At 45.0% G+C, this 17,245-nt stretch overlaps 3 protein-coding genes across 3 annotated transcripts; 1 reads left to right on the top strand and 2 right to left on the bottom strand.

Moving 5' to 3' along the window:
- Window positions 1-512: 512 nt before the first annotated feature.
- Window positions 513-3,952, bottom strand: AOL_s00006g493 (uncharacterized protein; the record flags this gene model as incomplete). Its single annotated transcript, XM_011119802.1, has 11 exons — window positions 513-646; window positions 758-991; window positions 1,082-1,360; window positions 1,431-1,724; window positions 1,781-1,873; window positions 1,950-2,264; window positions 2,339-2,541; window positions 2,625-2,702; window positions 2,802-3,300; window positions 3,402-3,478; window positions 3,585-3,952. The coding sequence occupies 11 exons, from the start codon at window positions 3,950-3,952 to the stop codon at window positions 513-515; spliced, it is 2,574 nt and encodes an 857-aa protein (XP_011118104.1).
- Window positions 3,953-6,438: 2,486 nt separating this feature from the next.
- Window positions 6,439-13,926, top strand: AOL_s00006g492 (uncharacterized protein; the record flags this gene model as incomplete). Its single annotated transcript, XM_011119801.1, has 29 exons — window positions 6,439-6,692; window positions 6,770-6,894; window positions 7,013-7,249; window positions 7,317-7,432; window positions 7,522-7,646; window positions 7,712-7,761; window positions 7,840-7,895; window positions 7,955-8,029; window positions 8,106-8,211; window positions 8,267-8,470; window positions 8,553-8,688; window positions 8,759-9,178; window positions 9,333-9,513; window positions 9,575-9,802; window positions 9,879-9,954; window positions 10,073-10,269; window positions 10,327-10,457; window positions 10,520-10,556; window positions 10,654-11,082; window positions 11,144-11,285; window positions 11,369-11,384; window positions 11,455-11,481; window positions 11,542-11,607; window positions 11,679-12,656; window positions 12,723-12,892; window positions 12,970-12,995; window positions 13,055-13,309; window positions 13,401-13,595; window positions 13,675-13,926. The coding sequence occupies 29 exons, from the start codon at window positions 6,439-6,441 to the stop codon at window positions 13,924-13,926; spliced, it is 5,310 nt and encodes a 1,769-aa protein (XP_011118103.1).
- Window positions 13,927-14,218: 292 nt separating this feature from the next.
- AOL_s00006g491 (uncharacterized protein) lies at window positions 14,219-15,933 on the bottom strand (the record flags this gene model as incomplete). Its single annotated transcript, XM_011119800.1, has 3 exons — window positions 14,219-14,436; window positions 14,507-15,142; window positions 15,252-15,933. The coding sequence occupies 3 exons, from the start codon at window positions 15,931-15,933 to the stop codon at window positions 14,219-14,221; spliced, it is 1,536 nt and encodes a 511-aa protein (XP_011118102.1).
- Window positions 15,934-17,245: the final 1,312 nt, after the last annotated feature.

The following is a 17,245-nucleotide window of genomic DNA, read 5'->3' as shown; positions in this document are numbered from 1 at the left end:
GCAAGTTGGCTGTACTTTAGCTCTTCCGCTTCCAGTATGGAAGCCTTAATTTTTCACTCTTTTGCCTTATTTCCTTCTTTTCTTTTTCTTCCAACCGTTTTTAGTACTGTTAGTTAGGCTAAGGAACGGAAAATGGCCCTCTCCGTCGCGCTTTCGGAACTAAACTAAAAATAAGCAATTCTGTGTGACATTGCTAATTTAAACGGGTGGTATTACTGATTCTGGCATAATTGCAAGACGCAAAAGATGTATTAGTCAGTGGATTGAGAGTTAACGACACGCGGGAAGATGTTCCCTGACAAGACCATTTACGCAATTGTTGGTTCTCGGCCTGGCCTCACCCGACTATTACAATTTCCTCTCCAGCCTCTTCGTCTTAAAACAGCTAAATTCCAATGCGTAACCAATAGACAGTAACAATAAAAAATTAATTGCTCAAATGTAAAAGCAGTAAATTGCCAAGAAATATGTAAATATATGTTTTCCAACACACTATTTCAAACCGTATCTTTTTATCCAACACGTGTACAATAGGCGTAATCTGCCCACATAAGACTACAATCCGAACCTACGGAGGGATTCCATTGATAGAATTGGGCTATGGTGATGCCGGCTTCTGCGAGAATACCCGCGCATGTTATACCCGCTGCAAAAGGGGGACACACAAAGTTAGTACCTGATGACATACTGCTTACAGCCGAAATATATATAATCTTTGTGTCTCTTTTTTTTTAATGATTGATAGAAAAGTACTTACTAGCAAGTCTCCACCGAGTGCAATTTGTCGCGGTACCATCACGGGTCGGGCCGGGTATAGCCGCTGAGCTTGTTGTAGTAACCCTGCTGGTAGTTGTCGTTGCGCCAGAAACGCCGATGCAATAAGCATAATCAGGCCACATGCCTGTGCAGTCTGAATTTACAGTAGGGTTCCATGCGTAGAATTGAGCAATGGTGATGCCTGCTTGGGAGAGGATGTTGGCGCAGCTCGTGTCTTTTACATTAGGAAGCTATAAGTTAGTAATCTGTGATACGAATATATTTGCCACAAAATATTGGCAGAAGAGACATCTTCAGAACTTACCCGACAGCCGCCACTTATTACAAGTTGATATGGTTCCTTCTCTGGTAGGACCAGGAATAGCGCCGGAGCTTGTGGTGGTCACTCTTGATGTTGTTGTAGTAGTTCCGGGAGTAGTGGTTGTCGTAGTTCGGGAAGTGGTCGTCGATGTTCCGGAGACACCAACACAATAGGCATAGTCCGCCCACATACCAGCGCAGTCCGAGCCCACGGTAGGGTTCCAAGCATAGAACTGTGCGATTGTGATTCCATTTTGCGAGAGGATGTTCGCGCATGAGGTGTCTGAGGATATCAATTTATGTTAGTGGCACAGCATAAACTATAAGGGACGGGCGAGCTTGACTATTCTTACTGGATAAGGCCCATTTGCTGCAGTTTGCTGCAGTTCCTTCTCGTGTTGGACCGGGAATATTCGGGGTCGTGGTTGTGGACCTGGAGGTTGTCGACGTAGGTGAGGGGATCAAAGTAGTGACAAGTTCTCCAGTCTGCGGCCATGCATCATTGCCATCGTAGTCTGGACCCCACACGCAATACCAAGTGTCCGTCCAGAGATTCTGGCAATCAGAGCCGACTGCTGGGTTCCATTCCTTAAAGTGGGCTAGCGATATGCCTTTCTTATTTACGAAGTTGACACAAGTATCCTTGACTAATATTGTAATGTTAGACTTCAACTCTAATTTCATGTTCCTCATGTGCACTCACCGTTTTTCGCCCACTGGAAGCAGGGGGAAACAACGCCTTCCTGAACAGGGCCGGGCGCCGGGATGGGTCCTCCCTCCTCTTTCTCGGGTAGTGCTAGAGCAAACAATTGATAGTAAGTATTTCTGATCACAAATTTGACGGTCGGCTTGCGGGAAGAGAATGATTATACCTAGATCTCCAATTGAAACACAATACTGGTAGCCAATGGCGAAAGAACAAGTTTCGCCGGGCGTCAATGCTTGATTCCATTGTTCAATATCCTCCTGCTTGACTCCGTACTGGGCTGCTGCGTCTGCGCAGCTCTTTGAGTACTCGCCACTACCAAAGTAGTATGCACAATCAAGACGGGTTCCGTTAGCCAGTGGCATCGGGCTTCCAGTTGCTACTGGACCCTCAGTAGTCGTGGTTAGCGAGTCCCAGTTGAATGTAGTTGGCGGGGCGGTATTAGTCTCAATACTCAGAGGATGTCCGCTATATGTTGTGACTATAAATTGTAATAACCCCGGTTAGGAATCTGTGCTTTAATTTGCGGGTGGGTTTAGCTCCTGCAGTACATACTTGTTCCCACGGGCAAGATACAGTAGTTATAATTCGCCCACAGATTCGTGCAATTCGAGTTGATCATTGGGTTCAAGAAGATAAAGTCTTCCATGGAAATACCGTTCCTCTGGACGACAAGATTGCAATTATCTCCGAGAGCGACTTGATAATACCTTCCGCATCGGGTGTTGACATCGGGTGCTAAGCTCGTCGGAATCGGGCTTAATTGAAAAAGATGAGAGTTAATTGACAAGCGACATATGGATACGCTACCAAGTTCTGGGACGGCGGCTACTATACTTACACAACAGTAGAAGCAGTAGATATCTGGGAGGTTCCCGGATCGGTTATTGACGGAATGGTAAACGGACCATATGGATTGCTGTAAGTAATTACCGGTAAATATATTAGTCAGTTTTCAACTATCGATCTGTGGAGCGGATGATAAGAAAAGTATTCTAAGACTAGAAGAATTAAGTACCTGACACAGATATCTTGACCAATAAAATAGCCGCCATCGAAGTTTCGGCACCAGGCATCAATACCGGGGTTCCAGCTTTGGAGCATAACCGCGGTGACACCCTGGTTCAGGCCATAAGCGACGCTATTACAGGTATCATTCGCTTTGACCCGGTAGACGTTGCATCGTCCAATATCAGGTAGGCATAAACTGCCAGAGGTGGGGAAATCGCCGCAGCCCTCCCCGATGTTATTTGCCTGCAGCAAATTGAGAGTGCTAATACGGTTCTGCGAGGATATATCGGTACAGTTTGCTCCAGCAGGGATCGGGATCGTGGTTCCCAAACATGTTGGAGTGACTTCAGGAAACGTGGTTGTGCTATTAAGTATTACGGGCGTCGGTTTAATGATTGGGTATCCAGTCACAGAGCAACTGGATTTGATGGCTGAGAAGTCCGCATTCAAGGAGTCCTCATAGCCGAATTCAGAGTTCAGGACGGCTTGCTGGTTCTTCAGGAGGCCTGGATATGCCCCCAAAACTGGATGTTAGCGCACTCAAAGACCATGGATATGCATATGCACTACTTTTTGAGCCCAACCGACCCATATGAGATCAACATACATTCTTTACACAATGCAGCAACTCCAGTCGGAGCGGGTGTAATTTCACTCGTAGATTTGGCGCACCAACTGCCCTGCCTGTGAACGAAGATTATCATTAGTGCATATTCTTGTAACTCCCCATCTGTAATCCTGGAAGTGGGAGATATCTTCATCTTGGGGACTGGGCCGAATCATGACGTACGCATCCTTTATACAATTCAAAGTTCGTCCGTAGGCGTAGTAATTGGCTAGCGATACAGCTGAATATGCAAGAGTCGTGGCCCCGTCGATATAAACCCAGGTTCCGCAGGCGGTTCGCACATTGTTGATATAGGCGTTCAAACTGTTACCGCAAGCAGTCGAACATAAAGATGTCAAGACGGTTTCATCGAATTCTTGCGAGTTAGGTTCGCTAGCAAGTTCATCTGGGCACGAAGATATCGCCGCAAGAAGCGCAGTATTACATGCGCTGCTAGCACCTTTCTCCGTGAAGTCTTCCCAGTATAAGTTGACTTGCGCAAATACGGCTTTGCTAGCGCAAAGAAGCACTAGAAGGGTTGTTGATCTCATGTCTTCTACCTTTAGAAGTTCGAAGACAATGGCAAAGAGGTCGTGATTGAGGATGATAGACGCTCGAGAATCAGCATATCATCGGGATAGCTGATGTCCTTGATCTAGTGAATATGGTGAACTAAGATAACTTAAGTTTTTAGCAAGTAGTCTAGAATGGATAAGTTGAACACAGGCGTGCTGGTTCTAGGGTTGACGATGCAAAAGAGCAACTTACCTCCCTGTGTAAGATCCTTCCTACACGCTGACCGAGTTAAGTCCAAAAATGAAGTGCCGAAGCATAATTTGGAGGGTGAAGACGTCGACTGGGTTAAGAGAGCTCCCACATTGACGAGGCCCCTCCTTACGGATATCGGGACAGTTGATTATCGCAATACCAATCCACCCCATGTCAACTATAATATACATTGAATAGCTTTGACAAGGCATGGGTAGAAGAGCCCCCTCCATGCTGAATTTTCCAAACGCTCTCTCAGATTATACCGGGTAACGGGCGACGAGAAAATAAGCCTGTCAGAAACATTTTGAGACACAAAGTGGAGTGGCCCACCAGAGCAGCCCGGCCCGCGCCTTCTCCGATAGGAAAGGTTTTGATTGCCGTTTTTAACGGCTTGGAGATAGGCAACAATTGACATTTAACCGCGGGATAGATTTGTTTCTGATGTTGATCGAGTTCGTTGTGGGCGTACAAATTTTGCCTCTCGTAACTAACTGCCGAAATCTCATGGGGGCCTATCCCTGCTTGCTGTGTGCATGTGGGCCCGCTGTATGCATTCTGCATGGGAAAGCGGGAATATGCAGGTGCGTTTCTCTCTCGATGGTACCTTGCTAGCCGATCAACTTAGTATCATGTCAAAGCATCGGGTTGAAGCACCTTGCCCGAATTGTCAAATTTTAAGGGCAAAACTCTCCCATTCGGCAGTAGATCTATGGGAAAATGTTTACATGGAGTTTTGTAGTTACCTCAAATCTTGTCTATCGCCTTGAATTGGCATGCTGTGGGTATTTTCTAGCTTAGTCTCGTTCCCACGCTCTGATCAAAGATTAAACACAGTAATTACTTAGTTAGCCACTTGAAAAACCGATCTCCAAGAAACTTCCAAACTTTGGCCATGGTACACCCATCCCCAACGTTACCAACCGTGTTTTCACGTTTTCCGCGTTCTTCCAACACAAGCCAAAAGATTACGCCACTTTCGCGTGAATGCTAGCGTGGAACTAGTCTAGAAACGTGCGGAACGCAGGTTCCGACAAACACGATTCAGGGGTTTCGGGTAAGGCGCCATCCTAGCGAGGGCTTCACCCGTACAAATCTGCATCATGACGGATTTCAATGACATAGTGCGGTCGATTCGCATGGGGGTTCCTCTCGCCAGAAATTACTCCCCGCATGCATATGCATATTACGCCAAGTTAAACGTCAAGGTCAGCGCCAAGGTATCAGATAGATTGTCCAAATCAGCGACAAACTGGGATTTTAAACTGGTACTTTATCACGTCCAATCAATGCCGACATGCTGTTTGATCTCATCCTGACACCCAGAAGTATATTCGGCTCTTATAGGTATAATACAGCTGATAAGTTGGATGAAAATCATGCCCCTCTTGAGGTACCGGCGATCATTGCATTGAACTTATTACCCATCCGGCCGAAGCCGAAGCATAGCTGTACAAGGTTCGTGGCATTGCTGTTATATATCGTTTTTAATATATAGATACGATATCTGACGATTGTACGGCCATGGAAAAGGGAAGAATTTTCATTATCGTGTCAGACAATGAAATATATGACCCGAGTTCGCGAAACTCGTCCGAATTAAGCGAAAAGGCAGGTATAACCAGATGAATGTAATATCGAGTTCTGCAGAATCCCTGAATTTGCCTCTTAATGAAAACATTTACTCTGATATCATCGGTGTGCAAACAATGCTATTCTGACTCGCGGCCCGCGCGGGAAGTCCAACGCTGAAAGAGCAGCGACTCGACTAGTTGCGAAGTTCCAGCATGTGAAAAATTCCAAGCAACCGATACCATGCATGGCCACCGAGGAACTAATCCCTGACACGAAACCTGGTCTTAGAAGATATCCAGCGGAAATTGCATATGCAGCAAGGATATTTTGATTTGGCAAGCTACCCTTGTACATAATTCATAAAACTTCCAATCAAGCAGACTTGGTATCACCGCCCGCGATTATATCGGCAGATATGATTCTAGGTGAGCTCATGATATGATCAAAGTAAATCTCTTCGGTATGGTAGTATATCCTTTTGTATCTTCGTTCGCGCTACCATCTTATCTAGAAGAGAGCCAACTACCGACAGCTCTGAGCTAGCGTATCTTTATTTCTGATACCGCAAGAGATCTTTTTCAATCTTTTTCCTTCAATAATGTCTATCTCCTTTTACCTTTTGTAAAGTTCCAGTATAGACGTATCCTTTTGTAGTTTACATGGCATTCTGATGCCATTGTAGTTCTCATCAATCATGAGATCTCTGTTTCTACGAGGCCTAGCGGTCATCGTAGCACTCTCCGGAGTAGTCGATGCCATCGCAACTGGCCCTCGTCAATATCGTCACCGACACCACGCAAAACGCTATGAAATTACTGACCCTGAGCACGCCAATGCTATAACGCAAAATCCGTCGAATGCTAAAGTACACGCCGGTCTGAACAAGCGTCAAGACTATACATGCGGTCCAGGCAGACCGTGCCATAATGGAGCATGTTGCGGTCCTTCGTAAGTGAAAATTCGAGGATATGCAATTGAGGGGTAGTTTGTACGAAGACAAGAATACTAATTTTTCTGAATTTCAGCGGGTGGTGCGGCTATGGACCTCTAAGTTGCGGTACAGGCTGTAGCTCCAATTGCGATGCTAAAGCTGAGTGCGGGCAGTATGCCGAGCCAGTAGGCAAAACATGTCCATTGAACGTCTGTTGTAGTAAGTAAAACCTGATTTATGACTGGTAGTACTCTATAGTCGCCAAGGCCATATCGCCTATGCGGTCGAGTTCCATGCATGTTAGGATATATCTAATTACTTGTGAACAACCATAAAGGTCAGCATGGTTTCTGCGGTACTACTACCGAATTCTGCGATGACAGCTGTCAAAGTAATTGCGGAAAAGTCAACCGCCCTAGTGGTGGTGGTAATGTAAGGAAGAATGTCATCGGGTACTATGAATCCTGGGCAGCCACTTCGAAGACATGTAGCAGAATGCAGCCAGAGGAAGTCCCAGCTTCTGGAATGACCCATTTAAACTTCGCCTTCGCTTTTGTCACGCCGGACAGCTATGGTATGCATTTGTCAATATACACCATCCTCGTGATAACGCCATTGCTGAACTTACCCGCTCTTTATAGATATCATTCCAATGCCAAATACCGACCCAAAACTATTTTCCCGTACAACTGCTCTGAAAAGCACATATCCAGGCCTCGAAGTCTGGATTAGTGTTGGCGGATGGACTTTCAATGATGTAAGTTTTCAAGTTGGCGCCTTAATGAAGCGAAATCCCATGGGAATATGTTTACAGAGTGAATTATCGCTAACATCGTAATTGGTCAGAATGGTACAATCTGGCAACCAGTCTTCTCAGATCTGGCATCAACGCAGGCCAAGAGAAAGAAGTTCATCAATAGCATCATCAAATTTATGATTCAGTATGGATTCGATGGCTGTGATCTTGACTGGTATGTCAACTTTTGCCTTTCCTCCCATAAACTAAGCTCATCCAGCTAAAACACGCATAATATAGGGAGTACCCAGGTGCACCAGATCGCGGCGGCCACAAAGCCGACGTTGAGAGTATGCAATCACCACCTCTGATAAGTGTTTTACCGAACATATAAAAATGTGGATACTGATTCATTTCCTATGCTTTAGACTATGTTGCCCTTATGAAGGAGACCAATGATGCTTTCAAAGCTCATCCTAAAAAAGTTAGCTTGTGTGAACCATTAATCATGCTAAAGATCTATACTAATGCAGATTTCTATAGTTCGGTCTTAGTTTCACAGCACCAACTTCCTTCTGGTACCTGAGATGGTTTGACCTGGAAAAGATTCACCCTAATGTAAGAAATATTATGCGACCCCTACTATATTATTTCGCAACCAAATTTCGATCTTGTACTAATACGTAAATTCCAGGTCGACTTCATTAATGTTATGAGTTATGATCTGCATGGTATCTGGGATAGTACCAATCCAATTGGTGCACAAGTTTTAGGGCATACTAATATGACCGAAATTGACCGTAAGTTGCGACTTTGCTTCTTTATCTTTTCTAGACTCTAACAGTTCATTTCTAGTGGCCCTTGATCTCTTCTGGAGAACTAAGGTTCCCTCTAATAAGGTTCACTTGGGTTTCGGCTTCTACGGTCGGAGTTTCAAATTAAAGAATGCCGGATGCTCCGATCCTGGGTGCGCTTTCGAAGGGCCCGCTGATGCCGGTCCATGTACCGATACCGCCGGAATCTTATCTTACAAAGAGATCCAATCTCTGATTGCCGCATGTAAGTACTAATCGAAAACGGCCTCTGGGGTTGATAGGCCTATACTGGGGCATTTTACTAACGTTGATCCCTTTCAAACTAGCTGGTGGAGCAAAGCCAAAATATGACAAAACTGCTGAAGTGAAATACCTTACTTGGGGTAGCGGTAACTGGATTAGTTATGATGACAAATCCACTTTCGAAGCAAAAGTGAGCTTCGGAAACAAAAGAGGCTTGAAGTGAGTTCCGAACCCATTAACGCTTTACGTCAATATTTCGTAAAATTCATCACTAATCTCTCGGATATAGTGGCCTCCTTATCTGGGCTGTTGATCAAGATGATACACAATGGAACGCCATTAAGGCCGTTACCGGACAAAGCGTACTCACCACGAATGAGTTCCAGAACGTCCCGGAATCAGACTTACTGCCGAGAGACTGTTACGTTACCGGTATCTGCGGGACAGCTTGTGCAGCTGGTTACCTCCCGATCACGGATAAGATTTATAATGCTCATAAGGATAGACTTCATGATCCCAATGCCGACTTCGACCCAAAAAGATGCGGTGGTAGCAAACAGCGAAGCTTGTGCTGCCCATTCGCCAGTCGCCCGAATAAGATTAAGTGCCATTGGCGAGGTAACGAGGGCCATTGTAACGGTAGATGCCATGATGGAGAAGTTTTCATGGTTAACGACAATCAGGGAGATAACAAACACTCCTGCCTGAAGTAAGTTGTTCTTTACGGATCCCATCACCCCTGATACAGGGAAGAGAAGGTAAAAGCGGCGAGGAGAACAGAAGAAAGGAAGAAAGAAAGGAAACAGAAGGGGTAGCTTTTCTACGTAATATTCGGCGTACTGACAAGTGGAATTCTTTCTTAGGGGATTGCGAGCGTTCTGCTGTGAGGTGGAAAACACCAAAATTGTTCAAGCATGCGACTACGGCGCCTGTGGTGCTGACTGCAGCGCTATGGGTGATAAAACTGTGCTCGTTGAAGGCGGGAAGGAATACAACGGTTGCAAAAAGGGTGTTTCTAAACCGTTTTGCTGCACAAAGAAATCTGTAAGTTGTCGCATCGCTGCTTCATGAACTCTACCTTCAATCTGCTAATCAAACTCGAAAGGGTGTGAAAACTTGCAACTGGTCGGGACATGGTGCCGATTGTGTAGAGCCAGTTTGCAAATTAGATCAAATTCAGTTACGAACATCTTCAAGAGGTGATGCTGGTGGTACATGCAGATGGGGCAGAGAACGTGCGCTATGTTGCAATGCTCCTAAGGGGTATTCCAATTTCCTTCCGGTGAAGTTGGAGATGGTTTTCCCAACTCTCCCCCCAACCGACTATGATCCAGTAAGTGCAATCTTATCTCTTTTGAATTAAGATCAGGAATTACATTTAGTTCTGCAGTGCTAACTATAATATCTAGGCATTTGGCCTCGTCCTCCATGATAACTCCGTCCCCAACCCCAGACAAGGACCATTTGCTATGGTTATCGTCGTTGGTAAGTGTGACTGAAAAAAATCAAAACTATCCCCTTGATATCTTTCTATTCGTCCGAGAACGATATTCTAAAAGCGGACGCAGTTAAATTGAGACTAACCACATGGGTGACTCCACAGGACCTGCGGACGATGTCAGCACATTTTCCAAGCGAGACGGATCGCATATGGAGCTTTTCGACTGCCCCAAAATACGTAAAGGTGACAATGGCATTCATAAGGCCAAAGCCGTCTGCCGAGGGGATCCTGAAAACTGTAACCGAATTTTCAAACTTGATGGGGGTGTAGAGGGAACGTTTATCAAGATGCCTTTCCACGTAAGTACTCCTAACTAATGCACCTTCGAAATAACTACGAGACTAACTTGCGAAAAGTGTACAGGTGATCGTTACGTTAGGGCTGTGCATCTCAAGAAAGCCGAAGATCAGACTTTGCCAGGTCGCCTTCTCCCAAGAGATGTCACTTCCGAGGTTTACGAGTTTGCTTTCGACTACAATTTTCACTTGTATGTTCATATTGACTGTCCCTGACGTGTCCGCCATCGACGGTACTGACCTGTTTCACTAGACGCAAGAGAGCTGCAAGCGATGTCTCTGTCCGAATCGTAAGTACTTCAGTCAAATCGCCTACATATTCTAATCACTAGCAAGCTTGCAAGTTGCGTTTTCTGAATCTTCTCTAACTTTCTCGCTATGATATAGGACTACGCTTCACAATATAAGTATTTTGACCAGTTTGTGGAAGGTGCTCCATATAACCGTAAGCGTTCAGATGGCATTCGCACAGTTGAGGAGATGTATGAGGCATGGGAGGATATGCTTTCTGTACACCCGGAAACAAATGTTATCGAAAAACGTACTGCTGAAAACTGGCTTGAACACGATACCCGTGTTCTCCACCCCAGATTTCATTCGACAAAAGCGGAAAATTGGGAGCACCTCTGGGGACTCCTTCTTTTTGATTGGGAAATCAACACAACGATGGACAAGAAATGGGACTTCAAAGTTGAGAAAAAGCTGTTTAAAGCAGAGAAATCTTGTACCTTCAATGGTGGCAGCCTGAAAGCAGAAGCATCTGCAGGAATGAAGGTCGAGGGGTCTGCTAAGGTTTTGGCAGGTGCCAGTTTTGTGGTAAGTTGGCTGCCCTATATTCCGAAATCGCCAATCCGGATTTTAACACCATATACTATAGGGCAAATTTACTACAAGTGGTATCAACTTCGACGAGTCGTACGCTTTCTTCGGCCATGATCTCACTGTTACTATGGGGCTTGACATGAGCTTGACTGGACGCCTCAAGTTTGATCAAACAACGTTTGGCTTCCCCAAAGATGGTAAGGATCACATTTACCTCCCGCGGGCCTTAAAATCCTCATCTGCGTACTTCTTGAACTAACCTTTACATTTTTGATTTTAGTGGACGTGAACATTAAGTAAGATTAGACCCCATTTAGTCGGCCCTAGATCGGCGTTATTAGATACTAACACTTAGGCCAACCATAGTATTGGTGATGCGTTTAACGTCAAAGGGTAGGTGAACCTGAACAAACCATCATCCCAGAGACGACTTGGAATGACTAACTTTAATAGAATCCTCGAAGTTGTGCCCGTTATTGGCGCGAGAATGTCTTTATCTGGTGACTTGACCACATCAGCGTAAGTCCCTCCCGAATCGTCAATGTGTCACCCAAATTGCGCAGAGACACAAAGTATTGATCATCTTATAGTACCGTCAATTGGGAGCAAGGAATGAACTCTAAATACGGCTACTCCTTCCCAAATCATAAGCTCGGAGTTCCAAATGACGACCCAGATTTCAAGGGCGGTTCCTTCAAGATCATTGGTAATAAGAAGATCGGGGCAGCCGCAAGCGGAACACTAACTTTCAAGATTGCTCCTTATGTGCAACTCCAACTTTCGGTCGGAAGCCTTAAGGGAGACTCGACAGTCGCTTCTTTGTCTATTGAAGGTCGCTTCCCAAGTGAACTAAATGTCAACCTCCAGTCTGATTCCAGCTGTAACGGTGTCAAAATGGGCCTGTCCGCGAAATTCTCCGGAGAAATCGAGGGCATCGGCAGTGCTGGACTTAAGGATGTTGTATCGTCAGCCAGGGTTCTAAGTCTTTTCAATACTAACAAGAAAACGATTTCATCCCCAACTTGTTACAGTTTCAGAACCGGCTCAAACAAGAAGATGCGAAAGCGAGAATACATCTGGGATAACACAACCTTGGGGGCCGAAAACGAAGCATCACTACTCGGGATTGAGGAGTACTCCCATACCAAACGTCGCTCGCTTGCTAAGCGTGCCGATGGATTTCTCTATAACCTCGGAAACTCCTTCAACTGTCCAGAGGGCGGCGACGGTGATGATAATGATGTGTGCGATACACCACTTGGAGACGATTTCGCAGATGCCTTCACCGATGCTTACGGAGACCGAGAAGATGATCCGTCCGATGCTTCGCGCAAAAAGAGATCAGAGGACCACCATTGGCAGAACGCTTTCATGGAGGAAGTTGGTCAAGCAATTCAAAAATTTAAAGATAATGGCGGTAATTTGACCGACCAGGAGTACTGGCGTCATTTTGGCAGAGTTGCAGAGAGGCGGGGATTATTAAGAAAGCGTGCTGTCTCAAATTGGGAACCCCCAGCACCATATGGACCCTTCCACGGCAGAAGACTGCAGAAGGTTTGCCCATTTGGGTATGTAATAAACACCTCTTCCGCTTTTCAAAATGACATTTTACAGGGGCTAACATAGATGTTCAGAACCAACGCTTTTACTTGGGGTCCCGGTGACTACAAGGCTTGGCCACATCAAGTTAGGGGTATGACAGTTTATGATAGAGCGACCGGCTGTGATGAAGCTCCTCACTTGGAAACCTACCCATTGACCGATACCGCTCCGGAAAGAAAAGGCAGAAATCTTCACATGGCCAGTAAGTAACATTTAATCTCGCCGTGTAATGTTTGGGGGAAGTTCTTATTAATCTTTCTTGATGTTTCTTGTTTATAGCCGAACATATACTTGAGCTTCAAAACGTAAGTGTGGAACAAACGAACATCCTATGCGTCAAAAGATATTGACAAAGCCGAATTAGTTCAACTCTTTTTGGATCTGGGTCACCGATAACGCCAACAGACAACCTTTCGCGCTACTCAATAACTATGACACCAGCAGAAGGGGGGCTTGCGACCGTCTGGAAGAAAAGTTCTATGAACCCAACCATAGCGGCGAATATAGGCCTATCGGTCTTCTTGCTCTTGGTGTATTCCCGAACAACATCCAGCATCATGCCAACAACCTCGGAGAGTTTGTCATTCTAGAAAGCCCTACGAACAAAGTCAAGATGAGTGTAAGTTGCCTTCAAGCTACTAGCAGACTCTCATTTTTTGCGAAAAATACTCCCTGACAAATGGCTAACTAAGAGTTCCTAAAATATCTAGTTGATGGGTGGTGGAACGGTTCGACGTGACGCATATATGACTAGTCATAGTCTCAAGGAGCAATTGACGGTGTTGAAGTCGTGCTTGTTGGTCTTCAAGTACCTTAGAGACCCACCAGTGAAGTCAAACTTTGAGGCCCAAGTCCGCAGAATGGGTGCCGGCCTTCGCTTCTTAGAGGATGATTATATTCCCAGGGTAAGTTCAACACATTGTTTTTTTTTCATGTTTACAAATGTCCATTAGAGGGAAACATAACTAACAGATAACGTTGCAGACTGATCTCGGTCCTTATCCAGGATATGATTTGGATGATTCTTGGTATGACTATGTGAAGAATAAGGTGGTCGCTGACCTCAATCGTATTGGCGAGCAGTTCTTGCGCGACCATTTGGCAAGATTGATGCCAATATACGGCAGCCCGCGACCCGGCGAGAGTCAGCAAGACATCCAGAACCGACAGGCGCTTAATATGTTGAACACTGCTTTCCATAATACATGGTTACCATTCAATCCAAGCATTCCTTGAACGAGCAATATCAAAGCCTTTCATGTTTGTTTGTTTGTGGGGTTTCGGTCCCTTTACTCATAAAGTTAAAGTGCATATGCGCTTAATCTGTTTTTTTTTTTGGACGTTTAATTACTATGCATCTTTTCTCATTTAAGTTTGTACAATTATATCTTAGCCGCTTATCATCCTAGCTATCAATATTATACGGAGCAGGAATTTTCCATGAACTATATAGATGGAAATACCTTACAGCTTCACATAAACCTACTAAATAATTTGGTTTTCAAACAAGTTTAAGATACTGAATAAATCAAACAAGCGAGTTCAATGACTTGGGAAGGTTATACTGGATCTTCACGTCCTCGCCTACTCCTTCTTTAAAGATCCGCACCAGTTGATTGTCGCCCTCTTCATCCTCGTCCTCTGGTAAATCGCTAGGCTCTAAGACTTGATGCCCAATTACCACCAGCTTAGGATTTGGTGGTCGATTCACGTACTCCATGTACACTTGGCTATCAAATGAAAGGTCTTGAAAGCATTATTCTCGAGTAAGCTTGGATTCTATCTGGGGCTGATTGGGGGTACAGAAAAGACTTACTCATAGACATCTTGAACGATTGAATTGCACGCATCTTATTCGCAACAGCTTTCGCTGCGGTTAAGTAGAAACTACGGACTCCAGAAGTTGCCGTCCGCTTGGCCCTGTCATCTTGATAGTCGATTTTGTCGTCAACTATATCCGGGTTCAACCAATCGAAGCCGTCATTATCGTTCTTCGGGATATCTTGGTGTCCTTGGTCGCCATCCATGGGTTCGAGTTCTTCCTCCTCTTCCTCGTCTTCACCCTGGGCTTCTTCTTCATTCCCTTTAGCCTGAAGTTTAGATCTTCTGTACCCGTATGCGTCTATGTCGCTGAAAATTAAATGAAATGTATGCAGATGCGGCCAGTCTTCTGTCTCTCCTTCGGGCAAAATACCGTTCTTCGGCTCGAAGATCTCCGAAGTTGCCCTATCATAGTGTATCAATACTCTTTTAAGCCTTTTCGACAATTGTCGCAGTAAATTTGACAGATTATCGCCCCTCTCGTCGACTTGTTCATCTAAATAGAATGATCTAGTAGATGTGTTGTAGGGTTGGCGTGACATGAAGATATTATATCTAAGCTCAAGAGTCGTTAAATTTTTCATGCCCTCATTCTGAAATTGGATTATAGACTCCATGTAGCCGCAAGTAGCTGTATAGAATTGGGATTTAGTATACTAAGTTCAGGAGCCACTTATATATATGCGCGGACGCGAAGACCGCCGATTGAGGGCTTGGCGTCATCGGAACAGGGAAAATACCTTCATATGTCGTCCGTAAGAACCTTCTTGAACGACAGATACCAGACACATTAAGCTTCAGAGATGTCGTAGCTTTCAATCTACTAAGAAGTATCTTCATGGATCGGTCGCCGAACTGAAGGACTAGATCTGAGTCCTCAGCTGGATTAGTGATACTAGTGTTGAGTTCCAATCTCTCAATGGGTATTGGCACAGAAGACGCGGCTTCTGCGTTAGCCGAATCCGCGAACTCATACAATGTGTACTTTCCGCCTCCCCCCGTCGCCGAAACTTGGTTTTGGCTTGTCTGCCCATACGACGGTTTGATCACCAGGCTTTGAAGATTTGATCCTTCTTCGGCCCATTTCACAATTTGTCGCCAAAGTTCCGGAAGGTCGGTGTGGGCCACGAAAATTGTCAAATCGCGTAAAGAAGTGGCAACGACCGGATGATTTGAACTCAATTTTCCCAATTCCCGTACATATTCGATCCGGGGAAGATGCTGAGACTTGAATTTTCTACCAATGACTAGACGCCTCCACTGTTGATTTATGAACGCCAACTGCTTGATTTCGGGAGGTAGAGGATCGCTCTTCCACGCTTTGATCTTTCTTGCTTTGTGGTAATGTGCTTCGATAAACGAAAATATCATCGAGTGTATCTCGGCTGGTAAAGCGGTAAAGGTGGCTTTTGAGGTGCTCATGGCGATATCGGTAAATTGGAGGAGGCGATTTTTATGGTTCAAGGTCTGAGAGGTTTCAGTTTTGGAAGAACAGCGCTCGCCGGCCACCACGGCGCCGTTATATAATTTTCAATCTGATGACGTCGAATTTGCCGAGCTCGAGCTGACCCTGGTTCAAAAAATACACCCATGTAGAATCAAAACAACTCTACCTCAAGAGCGCCTGGATTCGAGGCTAAAACAATAGAGACTCGGAAGCTCCATTTATGAGTTGTATGCACCGTTACGTTACTCAAAATCTATGCAAGAACATTAGCCTTAAAAACCCCGCTAAGCCATAGCGAGCATCGAAAGAAATGGCCAGTAGAGGAGGATCATGATAGTACCATTTCCAAATTATTTCCTATTCAAATCCTTGTGCGTAACTGGGCTTTGACAGTGGGATATCAGGGAAACCTTAATTCGTCCCGCAGTGAGATCAAAATACTACAGTTTGTTTGCCTAATAGGGGTAAGCTTGCTCGTGAAATATGAAATTGCCTAAATGGGTAATAATAAGCAGATACCTATTTTGGAACACTAGGCACACGTCTTTGAGGCCCCGGATATCCCAGAATCAAGGCCAAGGCGTCCAGGAATTCCGGAAACTTATATATATGATCAGTCATAAGCTTCGGGCCACCGGCTGACAGGATGTCGATCTCCACATTTCGGGTCGTCGAAATTTGCTAGTTCTACTACGCAGGATTTTAGTACTACTTCCACTTTAAGCAGTTTGAAGTCCTTGCATGCTGAATCCAATCCTCCGAATTACTGTATCATCGTGAATGTATTTTAAACCCGCAGATACAAAAGTCTCATAATCCGCATTAATTTCTAATTACTAGTACATACCTAGGTAGCTTGTAGATCTATAGATCGATGTTTTCAACTCAGCTCGGCTCCAACACAAGAAGACTAAGCTCGGCTATACATTATGTAGGACCAGTCTCGTAACCAGACTTGTGTATGTAGGACTCGGCCAAATCTTTAGTGTCGCCAGATGAGGCTCTATCAAGGCTACTACCCCCGCCTTTCGTATAGTGCTCCGAATTCTGTTATCACTACATGCAACTCGTTTCTTTTTTCTATTTTATCGGGCTTGCTCGGAGAATTAGAAAAAACCAGCTGCGTGCTATTTTAACAACTACGTCATCTGCGTTCTAGATGGCTATAGAAAGGCCCCGGGGTTCGAACTTGGGCGCCATTTCTCGATGTAGCGCTAATGGTAGTCAAGTTTCCTATAAACTGGGAATCATTTCGGTATATAATTCCTTTTGATCCCGTTCATCCTT

This window comes from Orbilia oligospora, assembly GCF_000225545.1.
Source record: "Orbilia oligospora ATCC 24927 unplaced genomic scaffold scaffold00006, whole genome shotgun sequence".
Taxonomy (NCBI): Eukaryota; Fungi; Ascomycota; class Orbiliomycetes; order Orbiliales; family Orbiliaceae; genus Orbilia; species Orbilia oligospora.
The sequence above is the reverse complement of the archived record's forward strand: the minus strand, read 5'-3'. Positions and strand labels throughout refer to the sequence as shown.